Raw genomic sequence first — 27,050 nt, 5'->3', positions numbered from 1 at the left:
CGACAGAAGAGTGGCGATACAGACGTCATCATATTTCTGAACCTTATCTTTCAGAGAAGCAAGAATATCCTCTTCATCGTCCTGGACTTGATCAGTCTTCCTTTCTTGCCCCAGAGAAGATGTTGGGACATCTTTCGCGACTTCTTCACTTAAAACCAGAATGCCACTAATGGCATCAACAGGAGTGGGCTCTTGAGCATGGAGGAGTGAATCTAACATTTCACTGTCCCTAGGATTATCAACAGGGGTACCAGTGGTTACAGGGTTACCTTGAACAACCTTGTGAGGGCTCTCAATGGGAAATCCTCCAGGAGCCGCCTCATCTTTTTTTCCAACTTCAGAAGAACTGCTAGAGCTTGCATCTCCGGTGATGTCTGCGATCGAGAGGGCGGCTTTCTTGAGTATTGCACTTCTAGCGGCGGAGAGAGAGAGAGGGATTCACAGGAGGAATTGATGACCCAGTGATTGCACCTCCGGCCTGACCATCAGCGCATTCACTGGATCGCAATCCTCGTACCCTGACACCGTGCTTGTTGCTCTCCGGTCCAGGTTTCTTCGTCTTGACATCTTTCCCTTTCATTGTGGCCTTCTCTTTCTTGGAGGGAATGGTTGTGTTAATCCCGCTTCTGGTACCAACCATTTTGAAGAGAATTTCCAGGAAACTTCCACACAAGTAACCGTCGAGAGGGGTGAAAGTGCAAAAAAGAGAAATAAAGCTCAGGAACAACGAAGAAAAACGGGAAATTTCAAAATACGAATAAGAGGTAACTTCCCTTTCTTTCTCGATAATGGAACCGTCTGCATGTATGAGAAACAGGGAAGTATTAACACGACGTCGTGGCATGTAGTGGGCTTTGATCCATCTTAAGCCCAAGGAAATAACAAGTGACACTTTAGCCCGACAATTCAGTCGAATAGGCCAACCAGAAAAATGGGACCATGATAAAACTTCCAAGATAAGAACGCGAATAAGAAACAGAGAAATATCAGCTTTGACAACACAGATGATAAAACCAATAATCCCTCCGATAAACAGTAATTGCTATTGCTCAATCACGCACAATCCTAGAGAGGATCTGAGATTTTCAAACCGGTTAGCATCCAAAGCCTTGGTGAAAATATCTGCGAGCTATTTTTCGGTGTGAATGTATTCGAGTTTGATCTTTTTATCTTCCACAAGATCTCGAATGAAATGATGTCCGATCTCAATATGCTTGGTCTTACTGTGTTGAACAGGATTCTTTGAGATATTGATGGCGCTGATATTGTCGCAGAATAATGTCATGAAATCTTGTTCAACATCATATTCAGCGAACATTTGCTTCATCCAGAGGAGCTGTGTGCAACTGCTCCCTGCAGCGATGTATTCAGCCTCAGCTGTGGATAAAGAAATGCAGTTCTGTTTCTTGCTGAACCAGGAGATGAGATTGTTTCCAAGGTAGAAATATCCACCTGAGGTACTTCTTCTATCGACCGTGCTACCTGCCCAGTCAGCATCACAGTATCCCACAAGCGTAGAGGAAGTATCATAGGTATATAAGAGGCCAAAATTGGCAGTTCCTGAGATGTACCTTATGATTCGCTTGGCTTGAGCCAGATGGCTAGCTTTGGGATTGGCTTGATATCGCGCACACACACCTAGATAGAGAAGACTACCAATAATACTCATGTAGAGACTTTGATCAACAGATTCTCCATGCTCATCATTAGTGAGTTTAATGTGCGTAGCAGCAGGGGTCCGCTTATGAGAAGATTTTTCCAGGCCAAACTTCTTCACTAAGTTTTTAGCATACTTACTTTGGGAGATAAAGATACCATCATTCATTTGCCTGATCTGAAAGCCCATAAAATAATTAAGCTCGCCGACCATACTCATTTCAAATTCAGACTGCATTTGTCGAACAAAAAGATCCACCATCTTGTTCGACATTCCTCCAAAGACGATGTCATCAACATAGATTTGGGCTATCATGAGGTTGCCATCCTCTTTCTTTATGAACAGGGTTTTATCAATGCCACCTCTGGTATAACCATTCTGCACAAGAAACTGAGTTAGTCTTTCATACCATGCCCGAGGAGCCTGCTTAAGGCCGTAGAGAGCTTTTCTGAGTTTGTAGACATGTAGGGGTGAGCTGGGATCTACAAAGCCTTTGGGTTGGGCCACATAGACTTCCTCACTCAAGTACCCATTGAGAAAGGCACTTTTAACATCCATCTGAAAAGGTTTGAAGTGGAGATGACAGGAGATGCCAAGCAAGAGTCTGATGGCTTCAAGTCTTGCTACAGGGGCAGCTTTCATCAAAGTCTATGCCTTCCACCTTTATATAACCCTGCGCCATAAGTCTAGCTTTGTTTCGAGTTATATTACCATGCTCATTAGATTTATTCTTAAAAATCCACTTAGTTCCAATGACATTCACATTGTCAGGTTTAGGAACTAGTTCCCAGACTTCATTTCTTTCAAACTGAACAAGTTCCTCTTGCATAGCATTAACCCAGTATTCATCATCAATAGCCTCATTTACATTCTTAGGTTCAATCTTAGAAACAAAGCAGAGGTTACCAATCATCTCCCGATAGTTTACATGAGGTTTTGGGCGAGCCCTTATTCCTTCACTGATTTCCCCAATCACCTCATGAGCAGGATGATTTTTCTGAATTCTTCTGGAAGGAATTCGTTGTTCAGTCTCAGGAGGTGTTTCTTCATCCGGAACAATGTCGCTCACTTTGTCATCAGCATCTGTCCTGACATGTGGGCCTTCAGAAGAGATGTCTCCAACGAGTTCTCAGCAACAGTCCTGACATCTGTGTTACTAGGAAAAACTTCATCTTCATCATTAGTACTATTAGTAACATCATGATCATCGTTTACAACCACATTTATGGATTCCATCATAGTCTTAGTGCATTTTTTAAAGACACGATAGGCCCGACTATTTCTAGAGTACCCAAGAAATATACATTCATCACTTTTAGGATCAAATTTACGTTGAGGATCCCTGTCAGCAAGGATATAACAAACAGAACCAAAGACATGGAAGTATTTCACATTTGGCTTTCTCCCCCTCCATGTTTCATAATGAGTGATGGAAGTACCTGGTCGAATAGTAACTCTATTATGAATATGGCAGGCAGTATTGAGAGCTTCAGCCCAGAAATGTGGTGGAATGTCTTTGGCCAACATCATCACTCTGGCCATTTCCTAAAGGGTTCGATTTTTCCTTTCAACAATTCCATTTTGTTGTGGTGTGATGGGAGCAGAGAATTCATGGGCTATTCCTTCTGCAGTACAGAACTTAGTAAACCTCATATTCTCAAACTCCCTCCCATGATCACTCCGAATTCTCATCACTTTGCCTATGCTTTCTCTTTTTTCTCTCTGAACCTTCTTGCACAAGGCTTCAAAAACAACAAAAGTGTCAGATTTCTCACGAATAAAATCAACCCAAGTATACCTGGAGTAGTCATCCACACACACAAACACGTATCTCTTCCCTCCAAGACTCTCAACCTGCATTGGTCCCATCAGATCCATGTGGAGGAGTTTCAGAACACGAGATGTGGTAAGATGTTGCACCATCTTGTGAGATTTCTTGACCTGTTTCCCAATCTGGCATTCACCACATATTTTTCCTTCAACAATCTTTAGGTTAGGGAGACCGACAATGGCTTTCTCAGAAATTATTTTCTGCATGCTCCTGATATTCAAGTGTCCAAGCTTTTGATGCCATAGCTTGGTTTCGTCAACCTTGGTTATGATACAATTGTTGGTCTGAGTGTTCTGAACAAGAGACCACATGTAGCAGTTGTCACGAGATCTGGTTCCTTGCATCAGTTCATCTTGGTCGTCATTTACCACCACACACTTATCACGAGTGAAATTGACACGTAAGTTCAGATCACAAAGCTGACTAATACTGATAAGATTAGCAGTAAGTCCTTCTACCAACAAAGCCTCAGTCAAGCAAGACATACTAGGATAGTTTAACTGACCTTTACCCACAATTTTGGCTTTTACTCCATCTCCAAAGGTAACATAACAATTAGAGTAAGGTTTCACATTGGTCAGGAAGGTGTGATCACCTGTCATGTGGCGTGAGCAACCATTGTTGAAATACCAGTCACTCCCGGTGGACGCACTCAGAGAAGTGTAGGCAATATTGGCATGATATGACGTATTTTTTACTTTCCATTCCAGCCGAGTAGAAGGTTGTCGGCGAGGTAGGGCATTCCTGTTAATGGACTTTTGCTTAGGGACATTTCTCCCGTATAGCCGATAGCAAAAAGGTCGAATATGGCCCTTTCTACCACAATAATGGCAGACCCAACGAGGTCTGTTGACAAGAGACCTGGTTGGTCCAGAGGGATGTTGCCGATGAAAATCGTGGAGTTTGTCATTACCAGATGGTTGAGGCATGTTTCGCGACATCTGGCTAGCCTGCTTTTAGGGAACAAAAGTGGTGTGGGATGATGAAGCACCGTGAGTATATCCAAGTCCCTTCATGTTCTTTACAGGTTTGCCAATGTTGAGGATTTTGTCAAGACTGTCAGTCCCGGAGTTCAGCATCCTGACAGATTTAGTCATCTGATCAAGTTCTCCATTCAGCCGACTGACTTCTTTCTTCAGATCTACAATGGTCTCTCGAAGCCTTGCCTTGTCTTCAGTCAGAGTGAGGATAAGAGCACTCTATTTGTCGAGAATCTGGGATTCCTCAACCTATTTGGTGTGCAAAGTATTGTAGGCATCATTCATGGCATCGTCAGATAGTTCTTCCTCTAGAACAAATTTCTGGAAGCATTCACCAAATTCATTAGTAGATTCATGTGTATGAATGGAAGCAGTAAAGGCCACAAAGTTACTTATCTGATCGGAGTCGCTATCTTCATCTTCTTCATCCGATAGAGTAGCGTTGTACCCATTTTTCTGTTTCTTGAGGAAGTTGGGACACTCCTTCTGAATGTGTCCGAAACTTTCACATTCATGACACTGAATACCTTTCCCTTTTCCGGAGCGTTCACCACTTTTACCATTCCTGTGAGGGTTAATATTCTTCTGGAATCTTTGTTGGAAATTGTCGTTGACATCTTAAGAGACATCTCTTCATAACCCTGCTATAATTTTTTGCCAGCATAGCTACGGTATCGTCAATATCATTGTCAGAATCCGAGTATACATGTTCCTTTTGTTCATGAATAGAGCTTTTAAGGGCCATCCCTTTGTGTTTCTTCTCCATCTTGGGTAGAGAAAGCTCAAAAGTCATGAGGGATCCCATGAGTTCGTCAAACTTCATTGTTTTTAGGTCATGGACTTCTTCAATGGCCGTGATCTTCATTTTGAATCTTGGGCTTAAAGCTCTCAGAGTTTTTCGAACAAGATCTTCATCGGTCATGGGTTTCCCGAGAGAGTAGGATTCATTGACAAGGTCTCGGATGCGAACGTTGAATTCAGCAACTGATTCATCTTCGAGCATAGTGAGGGCTTCAAAGTTGGTTGTGAGATATTGTAGCTTCTGCTCACGGACCTTTGTGGTTCCCTCATAGGCAACAGCAAGGATTTCCCAGGCCTCTTTGGCACTAGTGCACGTGTTTATCAGCCTGAAAACATTTTTATCGACTCCGTTAAAAATAGCATTAAGAGCACAAGAGTTACCAAGGGCCGCCTCATCTTCAGTGGGGGTCCAGTCCTTTTCGGATTTTGGACGAGTAGAGGCTCCTTTGTCATCAACATTAAAAGGAGCTTCCCACCCGTGTATCACAGCTTTCCATGTTCTGCTATCAAGGGATTTCATGAAGGCGCTCATGCGTGCCTTCCAATAACCATAGTTGGTCCCGTCGAGTATTGGAGGGCGATTGACTGAACCTCCCTCTTGGGAACTATCCATATTAGGTAATCAGAAAAAAAAAATCTAGGAAACCACCAGAAAGATCAAGGTGCCTGCTCTGATACCAATTGAAATTCTGATTAGTCGCAAAGACAAGATATCGCACACATTGAGTTGACAATGTGTCCGACAACTTGTTTGAACACAGATTATGGATAAACAACAAACAGTGCAGTAAATAAAATACACACGATACGGTTACCCAGTTCGGTGAACAACACCTACGTCTGGGGGCACGCTGCCAGTGGAAAGGATTTCACTATCTTGTAGTCAATAGTACACACAAGGTTTATATCTGATTACAATCAACAAATCAATAAAATCTAGAGACTATTACCACCAGTGATCACCTAGTCAGGGACTCCCCCTGAATTTGAGCTCCGTCTCAATTCCACCCTTCGAGCAACCTCCTGGCTCAGATGACCTTTAGTCTTCAGCTGTCCGTGAACCTTCAATCACGTGAACACAAAACCCAACTCTCACAGACACTCAATCTTTGTGGAATAGTGTTTGAGAGAATACACCGCTATCAACAAAACACACAGCCTCCCAGTCCGCCGGTCTTGCACGTCTAAGAGCTCTGAGTGTTTTATCAAAAGCGTCGAGGCTGCTAAGGGGAAGCGCATGTCTTTTATAGCAGCTTTACAATCCTGGAAGGTATCTCGGGTTTCTTTACCCGGCCTCAAGCGAATATCACATAGTTAATATCGTGCAATGAAGACAGCAGCGAGACAGATATCTTGTAATGAAGACAGCAGCGAAGCAGATATCTTGTAATGAAGACAGCAGCGAGGCAATATCTCAGAATTAAGACATCAGTGAAGCAATCTGTCAAAACTGGAAACTTGCCTGAAAAAGAGTCTGCACACAGGGAGAAAGATGTCACACCAGAAGTAGAAACATAACGACCGACATATTTCCACACAACTTGCACTAAAAAATAAAGCCAACAAAAAACGAATCAACAAATACAAAATTACAAATATATATAAACAAAATTTGTAAATTCTCTTCTAAGTGTTATCTACATTATAAACTTGTAACAATATAAGGTAAAACAATGTTGTAGAAAAAGCTTTAGCATAAATCATATACTACAATATTCTTTTGTCTCTCTCCAAAAACCGCAACGCTCAAATTTCTCTTCACCTTACTAATTTCTTTAAGACTTCACTGAATATGCACTCTCCCTACTTAAAATACCTATAATATATCAAATCTGTCACTTCTCTGCAATTTCGTTCAAAGCAATTAACCATTAAATTTAAACCCAAGGCTATGTAGGCCTAAAAAAACTTAAACATGGAGAAAATGCATTGTTATCTCAAAACAAAGAACAACTAGAATAGGTTTGATGTTTCAGGCTACACAAGAATCAAGTACCTCATTGACGGCCAATATATGCCCATTGCTCTGCTTGTCCTTTTTCAACTTCCTCGGAAAGTACATACGCAACACCTGAAAAAACGAAATTCAATTTGAAACCTAACAAAACCTAACGAGCTAAATCTATTCCGAAATAATTCATGACCAAATCAACAAGGAAATCTGATGAAATCGTACCTAGCTAAACTTAAGGGTGTGATGTTTGCCGGCATGCTGGAGATTTTCGCTTACAATCAACGATGGAGATTTTGTAAATGCGCTGCTGATATGGAAAGTTTGAGAGCTTGACATTGACGACGATGTTTTTAGAATCTTAAATATTGTTTCCCTTGAAGTCATTATGAGTTTGGTTGCGGTGGTCATGTTGAAATTCCAGCGTTTGGAAGGGAGGTAGGTTGTCCCTAGTTGGTGAATTTTGAAGGGTAGTCATATAGAATCATAATAGAAGTGACAACACAGTTTTAAGGGTGGTTATGTAGAATCATAATAGAAGTATCAATGGAATCCGAAGGGTGGTCATGTAGAATTATAATAGACGTGTCAAATTAAAGATTTTGATTAATTTCATATAAGTTACATGAGTTTAGTAATATAAATATTAAATTTGAAATTTTGATTAATTTTTTATAAGTGGCATGACTCTCATTATCCCATTTTCAAATGTTTTAGATGCATGAGAGCCCCCCGGGCCCCAATTCGTCCCACTAGTGGTCATGGTTTGTTAGATAAATAAATTGGTTTTTTTTTAATAGAACGGATTTTCCATTAAAATTGGGTAAAAAAAAACTCATCAATACAGGAGAAAAACACCTTAGTATAAGGGTCGCCAAGATCTAAGTTGAAGTGAATCTAACACTAAGTTCCGGTAAAAGAACGTTATGTGCAAACTTTCGACAACGGGAAGAATTACAAGCACAAATAGAGCACACAAGCGATGGAAAAATCCAACCAACCTCGGCCCGATGGCCACGAATAAGATGGCTCTTCAACCTGCACAGGTTAAAATCTAACAGGAAATCCACCACGGGAGATGATACTACGGCTAATCCGAGTCCAAAACAAACCAAAAGAAACCAAGCAGAAAAATAAATAAGTTTCACACACAGACTAAAACTGAAACTAAAAAGAAAAATCTAACATCAAAATCAGAGACCGACACACGAGATTCAACACCGAACCGATGGGAGGATGCTGACCACGAGGAGCCACGTAGCACTGTTGTTACCGAAGAGCCATGTAGCACCACCGTTGCTGAGGAGCCGAGCCCTTCCGTATTCGTCGAGGCACCGAGTCGCCCTGTTGTCGTCGAGGGAGGAGCTGCACCATCGTCGATGGGGAGCGAAGCCACATCACCGTCGAGGCTCTGAGGCGCACCGTTGACGACGCAGGGGAGACGAGCCGCACCGGCATCGCCGAGGGAACGAGGCTCCATCGACGAGAAACCGAGCCGCCACGCCTAAGCCTCCGAGAACCCGCGCCACAAAACCAAGCAACAGAAAGGTGAAGCATACCTCCCATCGTCTAGGATCGACGCCGCGAAGAGCCCAATCGCAGCCAAATCCCCAACACGAGCGGCGGAGAAGAACTACCGTCGTCGGAGATTGAGACCACAAAAAGCCACCCAAAGACGGAAGCCCGAGGAGAGCGCCGGAAGGACGGATGCGTGCCCGTGAGGCGCCGACCAAGGCGAAGAAGAAAGTCGGAGCAAGGACACGAAAAGATGCAAAAAAAAAAAAAAAAAAAAAAAAAAAAAAAAAAAAAAAAAACAAGCAAAAATCTGAAAAATAGAATAAGATAATCTTTGTAAGCTCCCTCCAGGTCGGAACACACCACCGCAGTGGCGGCCGGGTCCTAAGGGACAGCGGCGGCGCCTTCAACAACTAGGGTTTGCTGGTGTTTTTTAAAAGAGAGAGAAAAGAGACGGTCTATACTATTAAAGCTAGATAAATAAATTGTTTTAAGGTATATCTTATCAAATTTCTATGTATTCTAATTTTATTGAAATTTGGTGAACTTAAAAGTTATATAGTTTTATCCCTCTAATTTGGCGTCTCATCTTGCATTAGATTTGATTTCTATTCATTACGAAAAAGAAAATATCAAATTAGAAAAAGCTTGACAATTAAAGATGGTTTAGTCATTACTGATACGCATTCTCACTTACTTGATAGAGGAGTTTGAGTCACAAGACGAAAATAAAAAGCCTTAATGATGACATTACTAAACATGAAATTTAAAATTACCTAGATCGAAGGGAAAAAAATTTATAAGTTTAAATATAAACTATCCTTGATATATCTAATATTGAACTGTGCGAGGAATAAAAAAAAGAATAATTTGACGGACTAGCCAAATTCAAACGTTGAAATTGCAGATTAGTCAACGTTTACATTTATTTGGATAAATAACCAATTTCACTAAGTGGCGTTTCAGCCAATATTTTTCTGTAGAAATACCCCTAATCCAATCTCGTTTTATTTGAAGAAATAATAATATGAATAAGTCAACATATGATTATCCAAATATATTGCATGATTTCAGGTATTAATATCAAGAGATTTTGTAATTAAATAACTCTAGATTTATTATATATATATATATATATATATATATATCTCTCTCTCTCTCTCTCTCTCTCTCTCCACGACAATCTCAACCTTCACTTTTTCTCTCCTCTCCTCCTCTCTCTCTCTAGAGTCAAGAATTGTTTTCTAATTCTTTGTCTTTTCTTTTTGTGCGTTCTTCACTAGACATTCTCTATTCTGTTATTTAATTTCCAAAAAACTGGTACGGCGGTGCTATTTGCTCTGTAATCTGTGTTCTTACTTATTCATTTTCTCGTATTTTTTTTTATTCGCCTATTGATACATAGGCGTTGTATGTGTATGTACGAATAGCTTCATCGTCGTCGAGCTTTCAGAGAGTTTTGCGGTTTAATTCGGTCTCTGAAGCCAAGGCTCGAGAGCGAGCGCCCAGGAATCAGCCATGCGCCCTAGATTTATCTTATTGTAAATCAAGTTTATCCCGCAAAGACGATGCGCCTGGGCTCGGATATGGGCAACGCACACGAAGGAGGTGACCGGGCTTACGTCAGGCCGGTGGTGTGAAAAAGTTCGCCGGATCTTGACGTCCTTGCGTGGGGAAGACGATGGACGACTCCTCGACTGAATCTGATTCAAGCGATGAAGGCGCACGGAGAGGATAGTGTGCCACCGGATTTGAAGGAAGCGTCGTCGAAGACGTATCGCGAGGAAGAATCCTCGGCGCTAGCGATCCCATCAGGCGACTGTCGACCCATGCAGACGTCAGGCCCAGATCTACACGAAGATGTGACCAAACCTCTGTCTCGATCTAGAATTCGCAAGGTTGGGTCGGCTCTCACCCGTGTTAATTCGTGTTAATTCGGTTTATTTATGTTTATTTCGTAAATAATTCATGTTACTTCAGAATGAGTTCATGTTAATTCAGAATTAATTCATCTTAATTCAATTTATTTCTATTTATTCGTATTAATTTCGATTTATTTGTAGGAGAATTGGCGACTTTGTGTCTTCGATCGGAGAATTGGCGGTTCGAAATGGATCGACGGTGAAGATCAGTGGAAAATTACGCCAAGGGGTAAAAATCGATAGTTTATAGTCATCAAAATCACATATTCGAACAAAGAATCCAGGGTTTAGAGTTGCGATTCGAACAAGGAACAAAGTCATCTCTTGGGAAATATGAATTTTATTATTTAATTTTAATTTAAGGCTATTTTTATTTCAAAATTGGGAATTTAGAAGTTAGTGTATTGGTTTGGATTTGATTCATTTTTTTCTTAGATAAGAGTTAATATCAATGAAAGAGATATTTGTGACTCTGTTATACATTTCAGGGTATAATGTCGTCATTATAATTAAATAGAAAATACAAGCCCGACATTTTTTAAAACTAAACTCAATGTTTCACTAAAACACATGGTTTATATCTGTTATTTTCCCAAATTATTATAACATGAACTGTTTAAGGGATGTATTTTTCTATCAATTGAAAGCATATATTGTTTTTTGTTTATAATTTTGATTGTCACCTCAATTAGACAATTCAATTAGATTAACTTCCTTTTTTAATTCTATATTAGTCAGAAAAAAGGAAACTCAATAAGAATAATTTTTTTATTTCAGATTTATTCTATACACTTTTAATATGAAGTCCATACAATTTTAACTTTTTTAATCAATCCCTAAGATTTTTTAATTGTATTTTAAGCTTTAACCATAGCCTAGTGCTAGCTAAAAAAAATATCAAGAATAGCCTTAAATAAACCTAAATGATATTCAATAAAGCGTAGGAATATAAATAATATTTCCCTACTCAAAATTAGTAAAATCGAATTTGAAATATCATTTCAATAAAAACTACAGGTTACCTGCTAAACATTAGACAAAATATAACGTAATATAATCTGGCATATAAAAAGGGTAGAAAAAAATTAATAGAATTAGAGGTATATTTTTAATTGGGTTATTGGCGGCATGAATATCACAACTTTTCGATTTTATACCTTTTTATACCACAACTTTTTTTCAGCTGCAAAAATACTTAAAATTAAGTTTTAGGACCACCGTTATTCTTAGTCCATTAAAATAACACGTGGACTCCGACATAAATACCACAACTTTTCGATTTTATGCACTTTTATACCAAAAAATTTATAGAAAAAATAATTAATAGATTGGGAGCTAATTGTTGATGTAGAATTCGGCCCCATAAAATAATTTGACATGGGGCTGCCAAAGCCCATCGGATCTCACATGAGCTAGGGTCACTCTACGCTCAGGCTCTTCGTCAAAGCGTCATCGCCGACTCTTTTATCACCACATCATTCCTCGTCCTTTACTTATGTTAAATATTACACAATTATTAGAAGATATTACGTAGAATATTATGTACTAGTTAGGAGATCATTACGTACTTAATACTTTGCTTAGATTTTATGTATTGTACATGTATAAATACCCATGAACAATAAATAAGAAAAAGAACAACCTTTTTCTCCAATTCTTCTCTGATTACATGGTATCGGAGCAACAAAATTACCTTCCCATGGCTCAGAAAATTTGTTCAAAATCACCTCCATTTTTTTCTCAAAAAATTAAGAAAATCCCCGAAATGTAAAACCCTTATCTCCATATTCAAGTTTCGTATCAAAATCACTCATTTCACTGATCTCTTAATCTCACCACTCTTCTAAAACGACCGAGCATCAAATTCCGACCAAGTCTGTGCTGATTGACGACCAAGAATCTGCCCCACGCGCCACCACACGCGCCCACGCGCCCGATGTCCTCCGTCACGCGTGCAATCCATGCGCCCACTGCCGCCGTTGTTTCCCGATTCGGTTGTTCTCTGCTGCTTCGTCCACATTGCATCAGCCAATTCCACTGGTTTATTTCAGTTTCTTAGTTCCCAAAGAAGCCTTTGCCTTCATTCATTATTTCACTTTCCCTTTACTTTGTCTATTTTGACTCTCTGATATTCCAAAAAGAATATCCTGAGTTTATTTCTCCCGTTGTATTCCTTACTATTTTGAAAAAAAAATGGCCGAAAAAAAAGCCATCATTGTATCGGAGGTCGTTCCGGTACTCTCGAAGATCACGGACCACAAGTTGAGTGGTTCTAACTACCTCGATTCGAGAAAAACCATCCGGTTATTCCTCCGGAGTATCGACAAAGATGATCATCTAACCGATACAGCTCCAAGTGATGAGTCAAAGCAAGCATGGCTTCGCGAAGATGCTCGTCTTTTCCTCCAAATCCGTAACTTTATTGGTATTGAGGTAATTGGTCTTGTTAATCACTGCGAGTTTGTCAAAGAATTAATGGACTATTTGGATTTCCGATATTATGGAAAAGGGAATCTCTCTCACATGTTCGATGTATGCAAAGTCTTATATAGGGCTGAAAAACAAGACCAATCTCTCACCGCCTACTTTATGGAGTTCAAGAAGATCTACTAAGAGCTCAACATATTGCTGCCTTTCAGTGCCGACGTGAAAGTTTAGCAACAACAGCGAGAGCAAATGGCCATTACGAGCTTTCTTGCGGGACTTCCTTCGACATTTGACACTGCAAGGTCAAAGGGGTTCCGACATTTCATCTATCCAAGAGGTGTTCAGCCGCGTTCTTCGCAGGGATGGAACCTCGTCTAATCCTGTCAGTGGAGCTCTACTATCCCGAAACATGCATAGCTCAAGCCACCCCGCTTATTACAAACCTGGAGCCCCAAGGAATTCAAATTCTCGTCCAACAGATACTGCCGTAGTCACTTGTAACTACTACAAAAAAACAAGGTCACACGATCCAAGAAGGCTGAAAGCTTCTGTACAAGAATCAAAAGAACCCATCGGCTCATGCTGCATCCTCCAACAACAATTTGGTTCGTGTCTTGCTGATGAGTATGCCAAATTTTTCGAGTATCAAGAACCACTAAGGACTTCAAAACCCTCTGTCACTGCCATTGGCGAATCAGGTAATCCAAGTGCGTGTCTTCTTTCCTCATCATCCAAATGGGTCATTGATTCTGGTGCCACATATCATATGACATGTAATTTTAAACTCTTCTCCACCATTACACCTCATGCTTCCGCTTCTACGGTTACCTTAGCCTATGGATCCCCTTCCAATGTTATTGGTTCTGCACTATCACACCTACTCCTTTATTGCTATCTCAAGTCTTGCACTTACCCAATCTATCATTTAACCTCTTGTCCATTAGCCAACTCACAAAAACATTAAATTGGTCAATCTCATTTTTCCCCAACTCTTGTGTTTTTCAGGATCTCATGACGAAACGGACTATTGGTAAAGGACATGAATCTTGAGGCCTCTACATTCTCGACACCCAAATCCATTGTTGCACCAGCATCACGTCAACCCTTGAAAAACATATTGTTTAGGTCAATATTCCCTTCCTCTTCTCAAGTTTCTTTGTCCTCAATTTCGCTCAGTTTCTTCTTTAGATTGTGAGTCATGTCAGTTTGCTAAACATCATCGCCTTAGTTCCAGTCCTATGATCAATAAGCGATCTAACGCTCTGTTTGAATTAGTTCATTCAGATGTTTGGGGTCCATGTCTTATTACGTCCAAACTAGGTTTTCGATACTTTGTCACTTTTGTGGATGATTTTTCTCGTGTAACGGTTATTTTTAATGAAAACTCGTTTTGAATTATTCTCATCATTTTGCTCTTTTTGTGCTGAGATCCGTACTCAATTCAATATCTCTATTCGCACCTTCCGTAGTGATAATACCAAAGAGTACATGTCTAATCAATTTTAAAATTACATGACCCAAAATGGCATGCTCCATGAAACATTATATGTTGATACTCCGTCTCAAAATGGAGTGGCTGAATGCCAAAATCGACACCTTCTAGAAACTGCACGAGCTTTGCTATTTCAGACAGGTGTTCCAAAGTGTTCCTGGGCTGATGTCATCTCTACTATATGTTTTCTTATCAACTGTTTGCCATCATATGTTCTTCAAGGTGTGATTGCTTGAAAAACATTATTCCCTCAATAGATTTTGGTCCCCGTTAATCCAAAAATCTTTGGTTGTACATGTTTTGTTCGGGATGTTCATCCAGGTCTCACAAAATTAGATCCAAAACCCTTAAAATATGTGTTCTTAGGATACTCTCGTCTTCAAAAAAAGGTTTCGATGCTATTGTCTGAGTCTCCAAAGGTATCTTGTGTCTATCGATGGCACATTTCTAGAATACTTACCATACTTTACGTCTGAGAAACCAATTTTGCCACCACCCGAGGACGATGATCTTTTAGTCTATTCCATTACTTCACCAGACGTTCCATATCCCTCACCAGTACCACCTCCTTTAGCACCTGACTCCACAGACACCACTGAACCTGCTCCTAGTGTTGCACCACCGTCTCTTCCTATCAAGATCTACACTCGTCGTGTCCGTCGGGTACCACACACCCTCATTGATCCACTAGAGACATGTCCTACACCGGGTCCTTTGTCATCAGTTCTACCTCTGATCGATGATCTTCCCATCGCATTACGCAAAGGTAGACGACAGTGTACTTACCCCATCTCTTCCTTTATCTCATATAACCTTTTCTCATCCTCTTCATATGCCTTTGTTTCATCCCTCGACTCTATCACCATTCCTAAAACTGTTCGTGAGGCATTAGATCATCCAGGTCGGCAGAAGCAATGACAGAGGACATGAATGTCTTAGATGACAATGGTACTTGGGAGTTGGTTACTCTTCCTTCAGGAAAACGAGCAATTGGATGTAAATGGGTCTTCACAGTCAAAATGAATCCGGATGGCACTCTTGCTCGATTGAAGGCCCGCTTAGTCGCCAAAGGTTTTGCATAGACCTATGGTGTTGACTACTCCGATACTTTCTCTCCGGTTCCCAAGTTGACATTTGTTCGACTCTTCATCTCCTTGGCGGCAACCCATGACGGGCATCTGCACCAACTCGATATTAAGAATGCATTTCTGCACGGAAATTTACATGAAGAAGTGTATATGGAGCAACATCCTAGTTTTGTTACTCAGGGGGAGTACGATCGTGTCTGTCGTCTTCGAAAAGTGTTGTATGGGCTTAAACAAAGGCCTTGTGCTTGGTTTGGAAGGTTTAGCCAGGCCCTTGAATAGTTCGGACTTCGAAAGAGAAAATCTGACCTCTTTGTATTTTTCAGAAGCACGAAAGATGGTGTCATTCTCGTAGTCGTTTATGTTGACGACATAGTAATTACAAGAAGTGATACTACATGCATTTCATCTCTCAAAACAGTCCTTCACACTCAGTTCCATACGAAGGACTTGGGCACGCTAAAATACTTCTTGGGTGTTGAAGTATCGAGAAGAAAAAAAGTATATACTTATCTCAAAGGAAATATGAACTTGATTTGTTTTCCGAGACAAAATTAGGGGCTAAACCGTGCAGTGCCCCCAATGACTCCTAACGTGCAGCTTACTAAGGAGAGAGAACCAATGGATGATCCTAAAAGATATAGAAGATTAATCGGCAAGTTGAATTACCTCACCATTACTCGTCCAGACATTGCATACTCCGTCAGCATAGTAAGCCAATTCTTGGCATCCCTTACAGTTGATCATTGGGCAGCATTGGAGCAGATCTTGTGTTACTTGAAAGGAGCACCAGGACGTGGAATCTTATATTCAAATCATGGTCATACTCGAATTGAATGCTTTACAGATGCAGACTATGGAGGGTCTAAGATAGACAGAAGATCAACTACTAGATATTACGTATTTTTCGGAGGAAACTTGGTCTCATGGAAGAGCAAGAAGCAACATGTCATATCATGATCAAGTGCGGAGTCGGAATACAGAGCGATGGCCCAAGGAGAATGCGAGATAATGTGGATACATCAACTATTGACTGAATTAAGCTTCGACGTCACTTTGCCAGCGACATTATGGTGCAAGAACCAAGCTGCCATCCATATCGCATCCAACTCAGTTTTCCTTGAGAGAACAAAACATATTGAGATCGACTGTCACTTTGTTCGCGAGAAGATACAACAAGGCTCGATTTCCACATCTTATGTAAACACAGACGATCAAATAGGAGATATTTTCACAAAGGCGTTCAATGGGGTTCGGGTTGAATATCTTTGTAACAAGCTGGGCATGATTAACATATATGCTCCAGCTTGAGAGGGAGTGTTACAGATTACATAGTTATTAGAAGATATTACGTAGAATATTATGTACTAATTAGGAGATTATTACATAGAATATTATGTAGTAATTAGGAGAATATTACGTAGTTGATACTTTGCTTATACGTTATGTATTGTACGTGTATAAATACCCATGAACAATGAATAAGAAAAAGAACAACTTTTTTCTCCAATTCTTTTCTGATTACAACTTCAACGCCGACAATCTCCGAAACGCGCGCAAGATGTTCGACGAAATGCCTCAAAGAGACTGTTGATGTCGTTTCCGAGTCTCAACAATTACTTAGTACAATTTGATCTAGAATACACTGGTCGAGCTCGACTGATTATGAACACAATCGACGAGCTGAGAAGTACAATTTGGGAGAGAGAGAAAGAGCGAGAGAGAGAGTATGCGGTAAAAAGTAAAGTAATGTGCACATTCTCTCTGAAGAATAGAATTTATACTACGACGGGATATGAAATCCTTGAAGACACATGTTGGCGACTTCGTCGTTCATCGCCTCTTCTTCTGCCAGCATCGCTTCTGTGTCTGAACAAGCTCGATTGAAATCGTCAATTCTCCTGGTTTCAAGGCGAGATCACTTCTCATTTGTTGACTTAGACTTCGTCACGACTTTGGTGGTTACATTGTGACGTCGTAAAATGGATTTGGGTCGGGCCCAAGTGATTGATTAAAGGGTCCATTAGGAAAATAACCAACTTTAAACGTTTTACATTACTAAATAGCCAACGTTTGGTAAATCTTAGCTAAATATCCACTTTCAATCTTAAATTTTAGGTAAATAACCACTTTCATATACCAAACGTTGGTTACTTAATTTACGTCTGAAAGTGGTTATTTACCTAAGATTTACCAAACGTTGATTATTTAGCAATGTTCAACGTTTAAGTTACCCATTTTCCTAATTTTCTGTTTATTAAATTCGTACGACAAGGATTAGTAACAATCAATTAATAATTATCGTTTATTTATTATTTAAATTATTTTATCGAAATCGGCTTTGATTGATATGATACTTTGGCGACCAAATATCAAATTATTTAATGGGGCCGAATTCTACCCCTACAATCAGCTTACAGTCTATTAATTATTTTTTCTATAAAAGTTTCCGTATAAAAGTGTATAAAATCGAAAAGTTGTACTTACGCTGCCAATAACCCTTTTTAATTCCCGACTAGGCCTCATTATTCATTAAGTCGTCTCTGCATATATCTTTAACCACTAGAGGTAGGAGAGAAGAATCTATCTTCCCATCAGATATTAAATCTACCAAAACCTTACAAGTCCAATTATCTGCCAAGAATCCCCTCCGAACCATTTCTACCGTAAGTTCAACAGCTCTCGACAAGTCATGGTTGTCGAAAAATCCCCGGATCATAATATTAAAGGTCACACCGTCTGGTCGACAACCTTTTTCTTCCATTTCTCGGTATAATTCTAACGCATCCTCTGCGAGTCCAGCGCCGAGAAGACCGCGGATCATTATCGTGTACGTCATCACATCGGTGCATAAACCGCTCGATTCTAACTTACCGAATAGATCTTTTGCAGCTTCTAAATCTTGAGCTTCACACAAAGCTCCGATGAGTGTAGTGTAGAGAGCGATGTTGATGGGTAGATTCTTCTCCACCATATCCCGGTACAATTCCTTCGCTTCTCCAAGTTGCCTTTTGCATAAACCGTCGAGTAAAGTGGCGAATGTGTGGGCATCAGGGTTTTGCCCGTGGAGTTGCATCGCATTAAGGAGGCTTTGAGCGTCTCGGGTCCTTCCCAGTTTACAAAGGCCCTGGATGAGAGTCGTGCAAGTTACAACATCGGGTTTCAGGCCCTTATCTGACATTTCATCGACAATAGCCAGAGCGTTTTCTATCTCCAAAGCTTTGCAATACCCATTGATCAAGATATTATAACTGTGGACCTCGGAGGCTAATAAGCCTTTGGCGATCATGGTGTCAAGCACTTTCCTGGCTTCGCCCTTTTCCCCTGCCAGGCAATAACCCTCCATCATTGAATTGTACGTCACCTCGTTCGGCCTTATGCCTCGGTGAGCCATGTTGTCAATCACCTTTTGTGCCTCTAAAACATTGCCCTCTTTGCAAAGCCCGTGTACCAAGATACTGAACGTCTGTACGTCGGGGACAATCTCTTGGCTCTGCATTTCTTCCACCGACCACGTGGCTTCGTTGACCTCGCCGGACCTGCACAGCCCGTGAATCAAGGTGTTGTAAGTGACGACATTTGGAGCAATGCCTTTGCTTCTCATCTTTGCGAAGAGATCTTTTGCATCTGAGATCAGTCCTTCTTTGCAAAGGCCGTATATGACGGTGCTGTACGACACTCTGTTTGGCTTGCAGTCCTCAGTCTGTTCCATAATCCTCAACAGCTCAACGGCCTCGCTAGTGTTGCCCGTCTTACAAAACCCTTTCAGCAAAGTGGTGTAAGTGATGACATTTGGCTCACAACCTTGCCCGACCATTTTATCGAAGAACTCCTTTGCCTCCTTGACCTTGTTCTCGAGCACGAACCCGTTTACGAGAGTGGACATGGTCACCGGAGAGGGTTCAAAACCAAGCTTGACGAACTTCCCAAGAACAGACAAGCTAAAGCGCATGACTCCCAAATGGCAAAAGCAATTAATCAGGATACTGAGTGTGTACTCATTAGGCTTCACTCCAACCAGACCCATTTTGAGGTCCAATGAAACGACGACTGAATAACGCTTCATTTTCGAGATTTGACTCAGCAACTGGTTGAAACCCACAACAGAAGGCAGAGGACGCGTTTGGAGCATTTTATCGAACGAATCCAAGGCATATTCGAGATCAGAAGTTTGGGATTTCAAGGTACGACAAGATGACGTACCTCCGATGCCGTAGCGAATCCCGGTGAAGAAACTGCCGTACGCTTTCGAAGGGAATCTCTGGACTTTCAACATTTCGTTCCTCTGATACTAGAATCCCAGGCTAAGTTCAAAGGCTAGAATTGTTCTTCTTTTCTCCGTCTCTGTATGATTATACGAACTATCCCACTGGCTTCTTAGATTATCTTTTCGGATGCGATAGGCGAAACTACAAATTATACACCAAGTAGGTTTTGAGTTTGATTAAGAGCATCTCCGTGAGAGTGGAATGCGTCGAGATCCAACTCTACTTCGGAATGCATAAATGAATAGTAAAATTATAAAATAATATGAGATTTCATTGTTTTATTTTAAATAAATAATACTATTTTTTTTTTAGTAGACGTGAACGGTACTACGGAAAATTCATTAAACAACCCTCACTTAAATGGTGGAGAAATATTATTGTCACAAAACAGCATTTTGGTCACATAAGACCTCGTTCATAGCACAAGGTGGGACAGTCTACGACCAACGTACATCCGAACCTAGTTTAAGAGCAAATATGGCCAAATTGTGTGCCACAATTTCACAAAATCAAGAGAAGAAGACAAAATCAACATAGGAAAAGTTTAAACAAAATGCCTTAATGTCCTCCAAGATCGTTCCCTTCCCCGTCGTCGGCGAGTCTCCACTATTAACATTCCGAACCACCGAGAGGCAATCTGATTGGATTACAAACCCGGTCATCCCCGAGCGTCAACGCCAACTGAGCTCAAAGAATTGCCAGCGCTTACGCAAGAGAGGGAGAAAAGCCTCGATTTCTTACTGCCACCTCGATGAGCTGAGCGACGTCTTTGAGTTTATCTTGTAGTGGACCTTTCATGTTTTCTCGATGTGCCACTTCTGATAACAGATAACAAAGCTGAAATCGGCGAGAATATTTCAGGGAAAGAACTAATGCCTTCGTACACATTGACGAATCCTTGCAGTGTTTCAATCACTGTGAGCTCTGATACCATCTTAAAGGTGTGGGGTTCCATCTAAAACCAAGCTTGGTAATTAGAGGAGTAACTCACAAGCCTTATAAAGAGCCCAGGATCGTAATACCCAGTCGATGTGGGATTATCCTTGATACACCCCCTCACGCGCACAGGCACAGGCACACATTGGCACAGGCACTGGAAGCGTGAAGTATAGGCCCGATCAGGTAGCCCACAACCGAGAATGGGCCCCACTCTGATACCATGTTAAAGGTGTGGGGTTCTATCTAAAACCAAGCTTGGTAATTATAGGAGTAACCCACAAGCCTTATAAAGAGCTCAAATGATACATCCCTAGTCGATGTGGGACTTTCTGATATTGGCGGCGTTTGAAGGGAAGTAGGTTGTCCTTAGTTGGTGAATTTTGAAGGGTGATCATGTAGAACATAATAGAAGTGTCAACGGAGTTTGAAGGATGGTCGTGTAGAATCATATAATAGAAGTGTCAGATTAAAGATTTTGATTAATTTCATATAAATAACAAGAGTTTAGTAATAGAAATATCAAGTTCGAAATTTTGTTTATTTATTTTTTTAAGTTGCATGAGTCTCATTATCCCATTTTCAAATGTTTTAGATGCACGAGCCCCGGTCCCCACTTGGTCCCACTAGTGGTCCTGGTTTGTTAAATAAATAAATGGTCTATTAGGAAAATAGTCAACTTATAACGTTTGAGATTGCTAAATAGCTAACGTTTGGTAAATTTTAGATAAATAGTCATTTTCATGTATTTACCTAAATTTATCAAATGTTTACTATTTAGCAATGTCAAACGTTTAAGTTGGCTATTTTCTTAATTTTCTGATATATAAATTTTTATAAGGTATATCTTATCAAATTTCTTTGTAGTATAATTTTAGTGAAATTTGGTGAACTTAGACCAACTCCACCCGATAACACCATTTTCTACTCTATTTTACAGTATATGTCACATCAAACATTATCTCATCTCCAACCGAACTCTATTTTTTACACCAAATTGAAATATTAATTTTATATTCAACTTTCTTTTATTTATTTCTATACCCTTATATTTATTTAATATTTTTCAATTATACCACTTATTTATTATTTAATAATCAAGTATTACTCCATAAAATTATTCAAAATACAAATTAACACAAAGTAAACTTAATATTTATGAAAAAAAAATACAATACAAAACAAATAACATAAAATAAAATAAAATAAAGTACAAAGTTTTACAAAAGAGAGCCGAACAACAACAATCTCAAACACCATTTTCCAATTCTGATTCATATTCACAATATTTCACCGGTCTTGGAGGATCCGGCGCTAATCTTCCCGACTACTAATTTATGTATTGTAAATTTATTTTTAATTTTATTTGTTGCATTTTGTTTTTTTTTTAATTTTTTTTTTTTTACATTTCGATGTCGTTGTAATGTTATTTTATTTCTCTTTTAAAATTAATGTCGTTTTAGTTTATCTCAAACTCCAAATGTTAATGTTGTATTTGAAAATAAATTTAATGAATAATTTAAGGATAAATATGATATAATTCTATAAATCAATACAAATATATAAATTATAAATTTTATAAGGACTAAAAAAATATTTAGGTGTAGGGAATAGCGTCACACCATATTTGGCGTGACACCACCCCTATTTAATATCCCACGCCATAATGGCGTGAGATATGCCGCTCGGTTGGAGCATCTTTGGACGCTATCCCCACCCTTTAGCTTACGGGTGGGGATGGTCTTAAACGTTATATAGCTTTTTTCCCTCTAATTTTGCGTCTCATCTTTTATGCCACTGATAATAATAATAATAATTAGACTTGCATTAGATTTGATTTCTATTCATTAGGAAAAAGAAAATATCAAATTAGAAAAAGCTTGATAATTATAGATGGTTTAGTTATTACTGATACGCATTCTCACTCATTTACTTGATAGAGAAGTTTGAGTCACAAGACGAAAATAAAAAGCCTTAATGATCACATAACTAAACATGAAATTTAAAATTACCTATATCGAAGGGAAAAAAAAAATTATAAGTCTAAATATAAACTTATCCTTGATATATCTAAAATTGTACCGTGAGAGGAATCCATAAAAAAAAAAACAAAAAAAAAAAAAACAAAAACAAAAACAAAAACAAAAACAAAAAAAAAAACAAAACAAAACATGATTCTATTAGTTAATTTTTTTTTTCTTTCTAGTTTAGTGTAAAGTGTTTTAAATGCGATTTATTGAATTTATTAACATTACAAATTGAACAAAAAATTATTATAACATTAACAGTTTAAAGGAGGTATTTTTCTATCAATTGAAAGCATTTGTTTAATGTTTTATTTATAATTTTGATTGTAACCTCAATTAGACAATTTAATTAGATTGATTTCCTTTTTCAATTCTATATTAGTCAGAAAAAAGAAATTCAACCAGAATAACTTTTTTTATTTCGGATTTATTCTATACATTTTTAATATGAAGTCCATACAATTTTAACTTTTTTAATCAATCCCTAACATTTTTTAATTGTATTTTAAGCTTTAACCATAGCCCGGTGCTAGCAAAGAAAACAAATCAAGAATAGCCTTAAGTAAACCAAAATGATATTCAATGGGAAAAATTATATAAAATAGCCATTTGAAACTTATTGATTAGTAAAATATCCAAAGTTTCAACTTATCAGTATAGTAGACAAATTTAAGTTTTCAAAATTTTTATGACAGACAGGATTAAAAATTTTTATGATTATTATAAACAATTTATCACTTTCTAAAAAATTAAAATTGGAGTCAAAAAAATTTTTGAAACTAGATTGCTGCACATTTTGGCTATTTCACTCGATTAAGACAAGCCTTTGCTATTTTGCAAATTCATAACTTTAAATTGACTATTTAGTTACATCATCCTATTCAATAAAGCGTAGGAATATAAATAATATTTCCCTACTCAAAAGTAGAAAAATCGAATTTGAAATATCATTTCAATAAAAAAAAAATTAAAAAAAAAAAAACAAAAAAAAAAAAAAAAACTACAGGTTACCGATTAAATCATTAGACAAAATATAACGTAAGATATAATCTGTCATATAAAAAGGGTAGAAAAAAAAATTGAATATGATTGGAGGTTTATTTTTAATTCCCGACTAGGCCTCATTATTTATTGAGTCGTCTCTGCATGTATCTTTAACGACTAGAGGTAGGAGAGAAGAATCTATCTTCCCATCAGATATTAAATCTACCAAAACCTTACAAGTCCAATTATCTGCCATGAAACCCCTCCGAGCCATTTCTACTGTAAGTTCAAAAACTCTCGACAAGTCATGGTTGTCGAAAAATCCCCGGATCATAATATTAAAGGTCACACTGTCTGGTCGACAACCTTTTTCTTCCATTTCTCGGTATAATTCTAACGCATCCTCTGCGAGTCCTGCGCCGAGAAGACCACGGATCATTATCGTGTACGCCATCACATCGGTGCATAAGCCGCTCGATTCTAACTTACCGAATAGATCTTTTGCAGCTTCTAAATCTTGAGCTTCACACAGAGCTCCGATGAGTGTAGTGTAGAAAGCGATGTTGATGGGTAGATTCTTCTCCACCATATCCCGGTACAGTTCCTTCGCTTCTTTAAGTTGCCCGTGTTCGCAGAAACCGTCGAGTAAAGTGGCGAATGTTCGGGCATTAGGGTTTTGCCTGCTGACTTGCATCGCATTAAGGAGGCTTTGAGCGTCTCGGGTCCTTCCCAGTTTACAAAGGCCATGGATGAGAGTCGTGCAAGTTACAACATCGGGTTTCAGGCCCTTATCTGACATTTCATCGACAATGGCCAGAGCGTTTTCTATCTCCAAAGCTTTGCAATACCCGTTGATCAAGATATTATAACTGTAGACCTCGGAGGCTAATAAGCCTTTGGCGATCATGGTGTCAAGCACTTTCCTGGCTTCGCCCATTTCCCCTGCCAGGCAATAACCCTCCATCATCGAATTGTACGTCACCACGTTCGGCCTTATGCCTCGGTGAGCCATGTTGTCAATCACCTTTTGGGCCTCTAAAACATTGCCCTCTTTGCAAAGCCCGTGAACCAAGATACTGAAAGTCTGTACGTCGGGGACAATCTCTCGGCTCTGCATTTCTTCCACCAACCTCGTGGCTTCGTTGACCTCGCCGGACCTGCACAGCCCGTGAATCAAGGTGTTGTAAGTGACGACATTTGGAGCAATGCCTTTGCTTCTCATCTTTGCGAAGAGATCTTTTGCATCTGAGATCAGTCCTTCTTTGCAAAGGCCGTATATGACGGTGCTGTACGACACTATGTTTGGCTTGCAGTCCTTAGTCTGTTCCATAATTCTCAACAGCTCAACGGCCTCGCTAGTGTTGCCCGTCTTACAAAACCCGTTCAGCAAAGTGGTGTAAGTGATGACATTTGGCTCATAACCTTGCGCAACCATTTTATGGAAGAACTCCTTTGCCTCCTTGACCTTGTTCTCCAGCACGAACCCGTTTACGAGAGTGGACATGGTCACCTGAGTGGGTTCAAAACCAAGCTTGACGAACTTCCCAAGAATAGACAAGCCAAAGCGCATGACTCTCAAATGGCAAAAGCAATTAATCAGGATACTGAGTGTGTACTCATTAGGCTTCACTCCAACCAGACCCATTCTGTGGTCCAATGAAACGACGACTGAATAACGCTTCATTTTCGCGATTTGACTCAGCAACTGGTTGAAACCCACAACAGAAGGCAGAGGACGCGTTTGGAGCATTTTATCGAACGAATCCAAGGCATATTCGAGATCAGAAGTTTGGGATTTCAGAGTACGACAAGATGACGTACCTCCGATGCCGTAGCGAATCCCGGTGAAGAAACTGCCGTACGCTTTCGAAGGGAATCTCTGGACTTTCAACATTTCGTTCCTCTGAGACTAGAATCCCAGGCTAAGGTCAAAGGCTAGAATTGCTCTTCTTTTTCCCGTCTCCGTCTCCGTCTCTGTATGATTATACGAACTATCCCCCTGGCTTCTTAGATTATCTTTTCGCATGCGATAGGCGAAACTACAAATTATACACCAAGTAGGTTTTGAGTTTGATTAAGAGCATCTCCGTGAGAGTGGAATATGTTCGAGATCCAACTCTACTTCGGAATGCATAAATGAATAGTAAAATTATACAATATGAGATTTCATTGTTTTATTTTAAATAAAAAATATTATATTAATTTGTTTTTTAGTAAACGTGGCCAGCACCACAAAAAATTCATTAAACAATCTTCACTTAAATGGCAGAGGAATATTGTTGTCACAAAACAGCATTTTGGTCACATAAGACCTCGTTCATAGCACAAAGTAGGACAATCTACGATCAACGTACATCCGAACCTAGCAAATCGAGTCTAATTGTGTGTCACAATATTACAAGAATTGGGGAGGAAGACAAAATCAACATAGGAAAAGTTTAAACACAATACCATAATGTCCTCCAAGATTGTTCCCATCTCCGTCGTCGGCCACTCCCCACTATTAACATCCCGAACCACCGAGAGGCAATCCGATTGTATTACAACTCGATCATCCTCGAGCGTCAACGCCAACCGAGCTCCCCGAAGAATTGCCACCGCTTACGCAAGAGCAGGAGAAAAGTCTCGGTTCCTTACAGCTCCTCAGATGCAGTGACAAAGCCTCTATGATCGTGAAGAGCACACCCCGTGCCAAGCCGTCCCCTTTTCGTCAATTGTCGCATCAACACACACCGAAATAACTCCCTCATCCGGCGGCGACCATCCCGGAGTCTCGATGTGGTTGCTCTCCAAAGCCGGTACCATAATTGCCTTTATATACTCCTCAAGGAAGCCTTCGGTCCATTCCTCGAGTTTCCCTAGAGACCACTTATCTTTTCCGACCATCATTTTGTTCCTAGATTCCATATTTCTCACACCAAGGTAACAAAGAAATCGAATTTGTGTATCTCAACGGAGTTCAAGATGCTAATTACGTCTATTTCGCGGGAGGCTTTCACCACAACGTCGAACCCCACAAGTTTTCACAATTTTCGGGACCAACGACACTCCCAAAAAGCATGTATCACGGTTTTCGGGCTTCCAAGGCATAAGAGGTAGTGGCTATCCCAAGTAATTTTCCAACTCACAAGCTTTGTACGCAACAGAATCCACTCTTTGCACACTATCCACGCG

General features: G+C 39.7%; 1 protein-coding gene across 1 annotated transcript; it reads right to left on the bottom strand.

The window, feature by feature from the left end:
- Positions 1-18,137: 18,137 nt before the first annotated feature.
- LOC149380919 (uncharacterized) lies at positions 18,138-26,000 on the bottom strand. The gene is made up of 3 exons (XM_089601246.1): positions 24,008-26,000; positions 20,487-20,535; positions 18,138-19,946 (listed from the first exon to the last, which is right to left on the bottom strand). The coding sequence occupies exons 1-3, from the start codon at positions 25,768-25,770 to the stop codon at positions 18,177-18,179; spliced, it is 3,582 nt and encodes a 1,193-aa protein (XP_089457372.1). The 5' UTR covers positions 25,771-26,000; the 3' UTR covers positions 18,138-18,176.
- Between the last annotated feature and the right edge of the window lie 1,050 nt (positions 26,001-27,050).

Source organism: Urtica dioica, chromosome 11 (genome assembly GCF_054948205.1).
Source record: "Urtica dioica subsp. dioica isolate 48M chromosome 11, U.dioica_male_clone48M_v1_H2, whole genome shotgun sequence".
Lineage (NCBI taxonomy): Eukaryota > Viridiplantae > Streptophyta > Magnoliopsida > Rosales > Urticaceae > Urtica > Urtica dioica.
The sequence above is the reverse complement of the archived record's forward strand: the minus strand, read 5'-3'. Positions and strand labels throughout refer to the sequence as shown.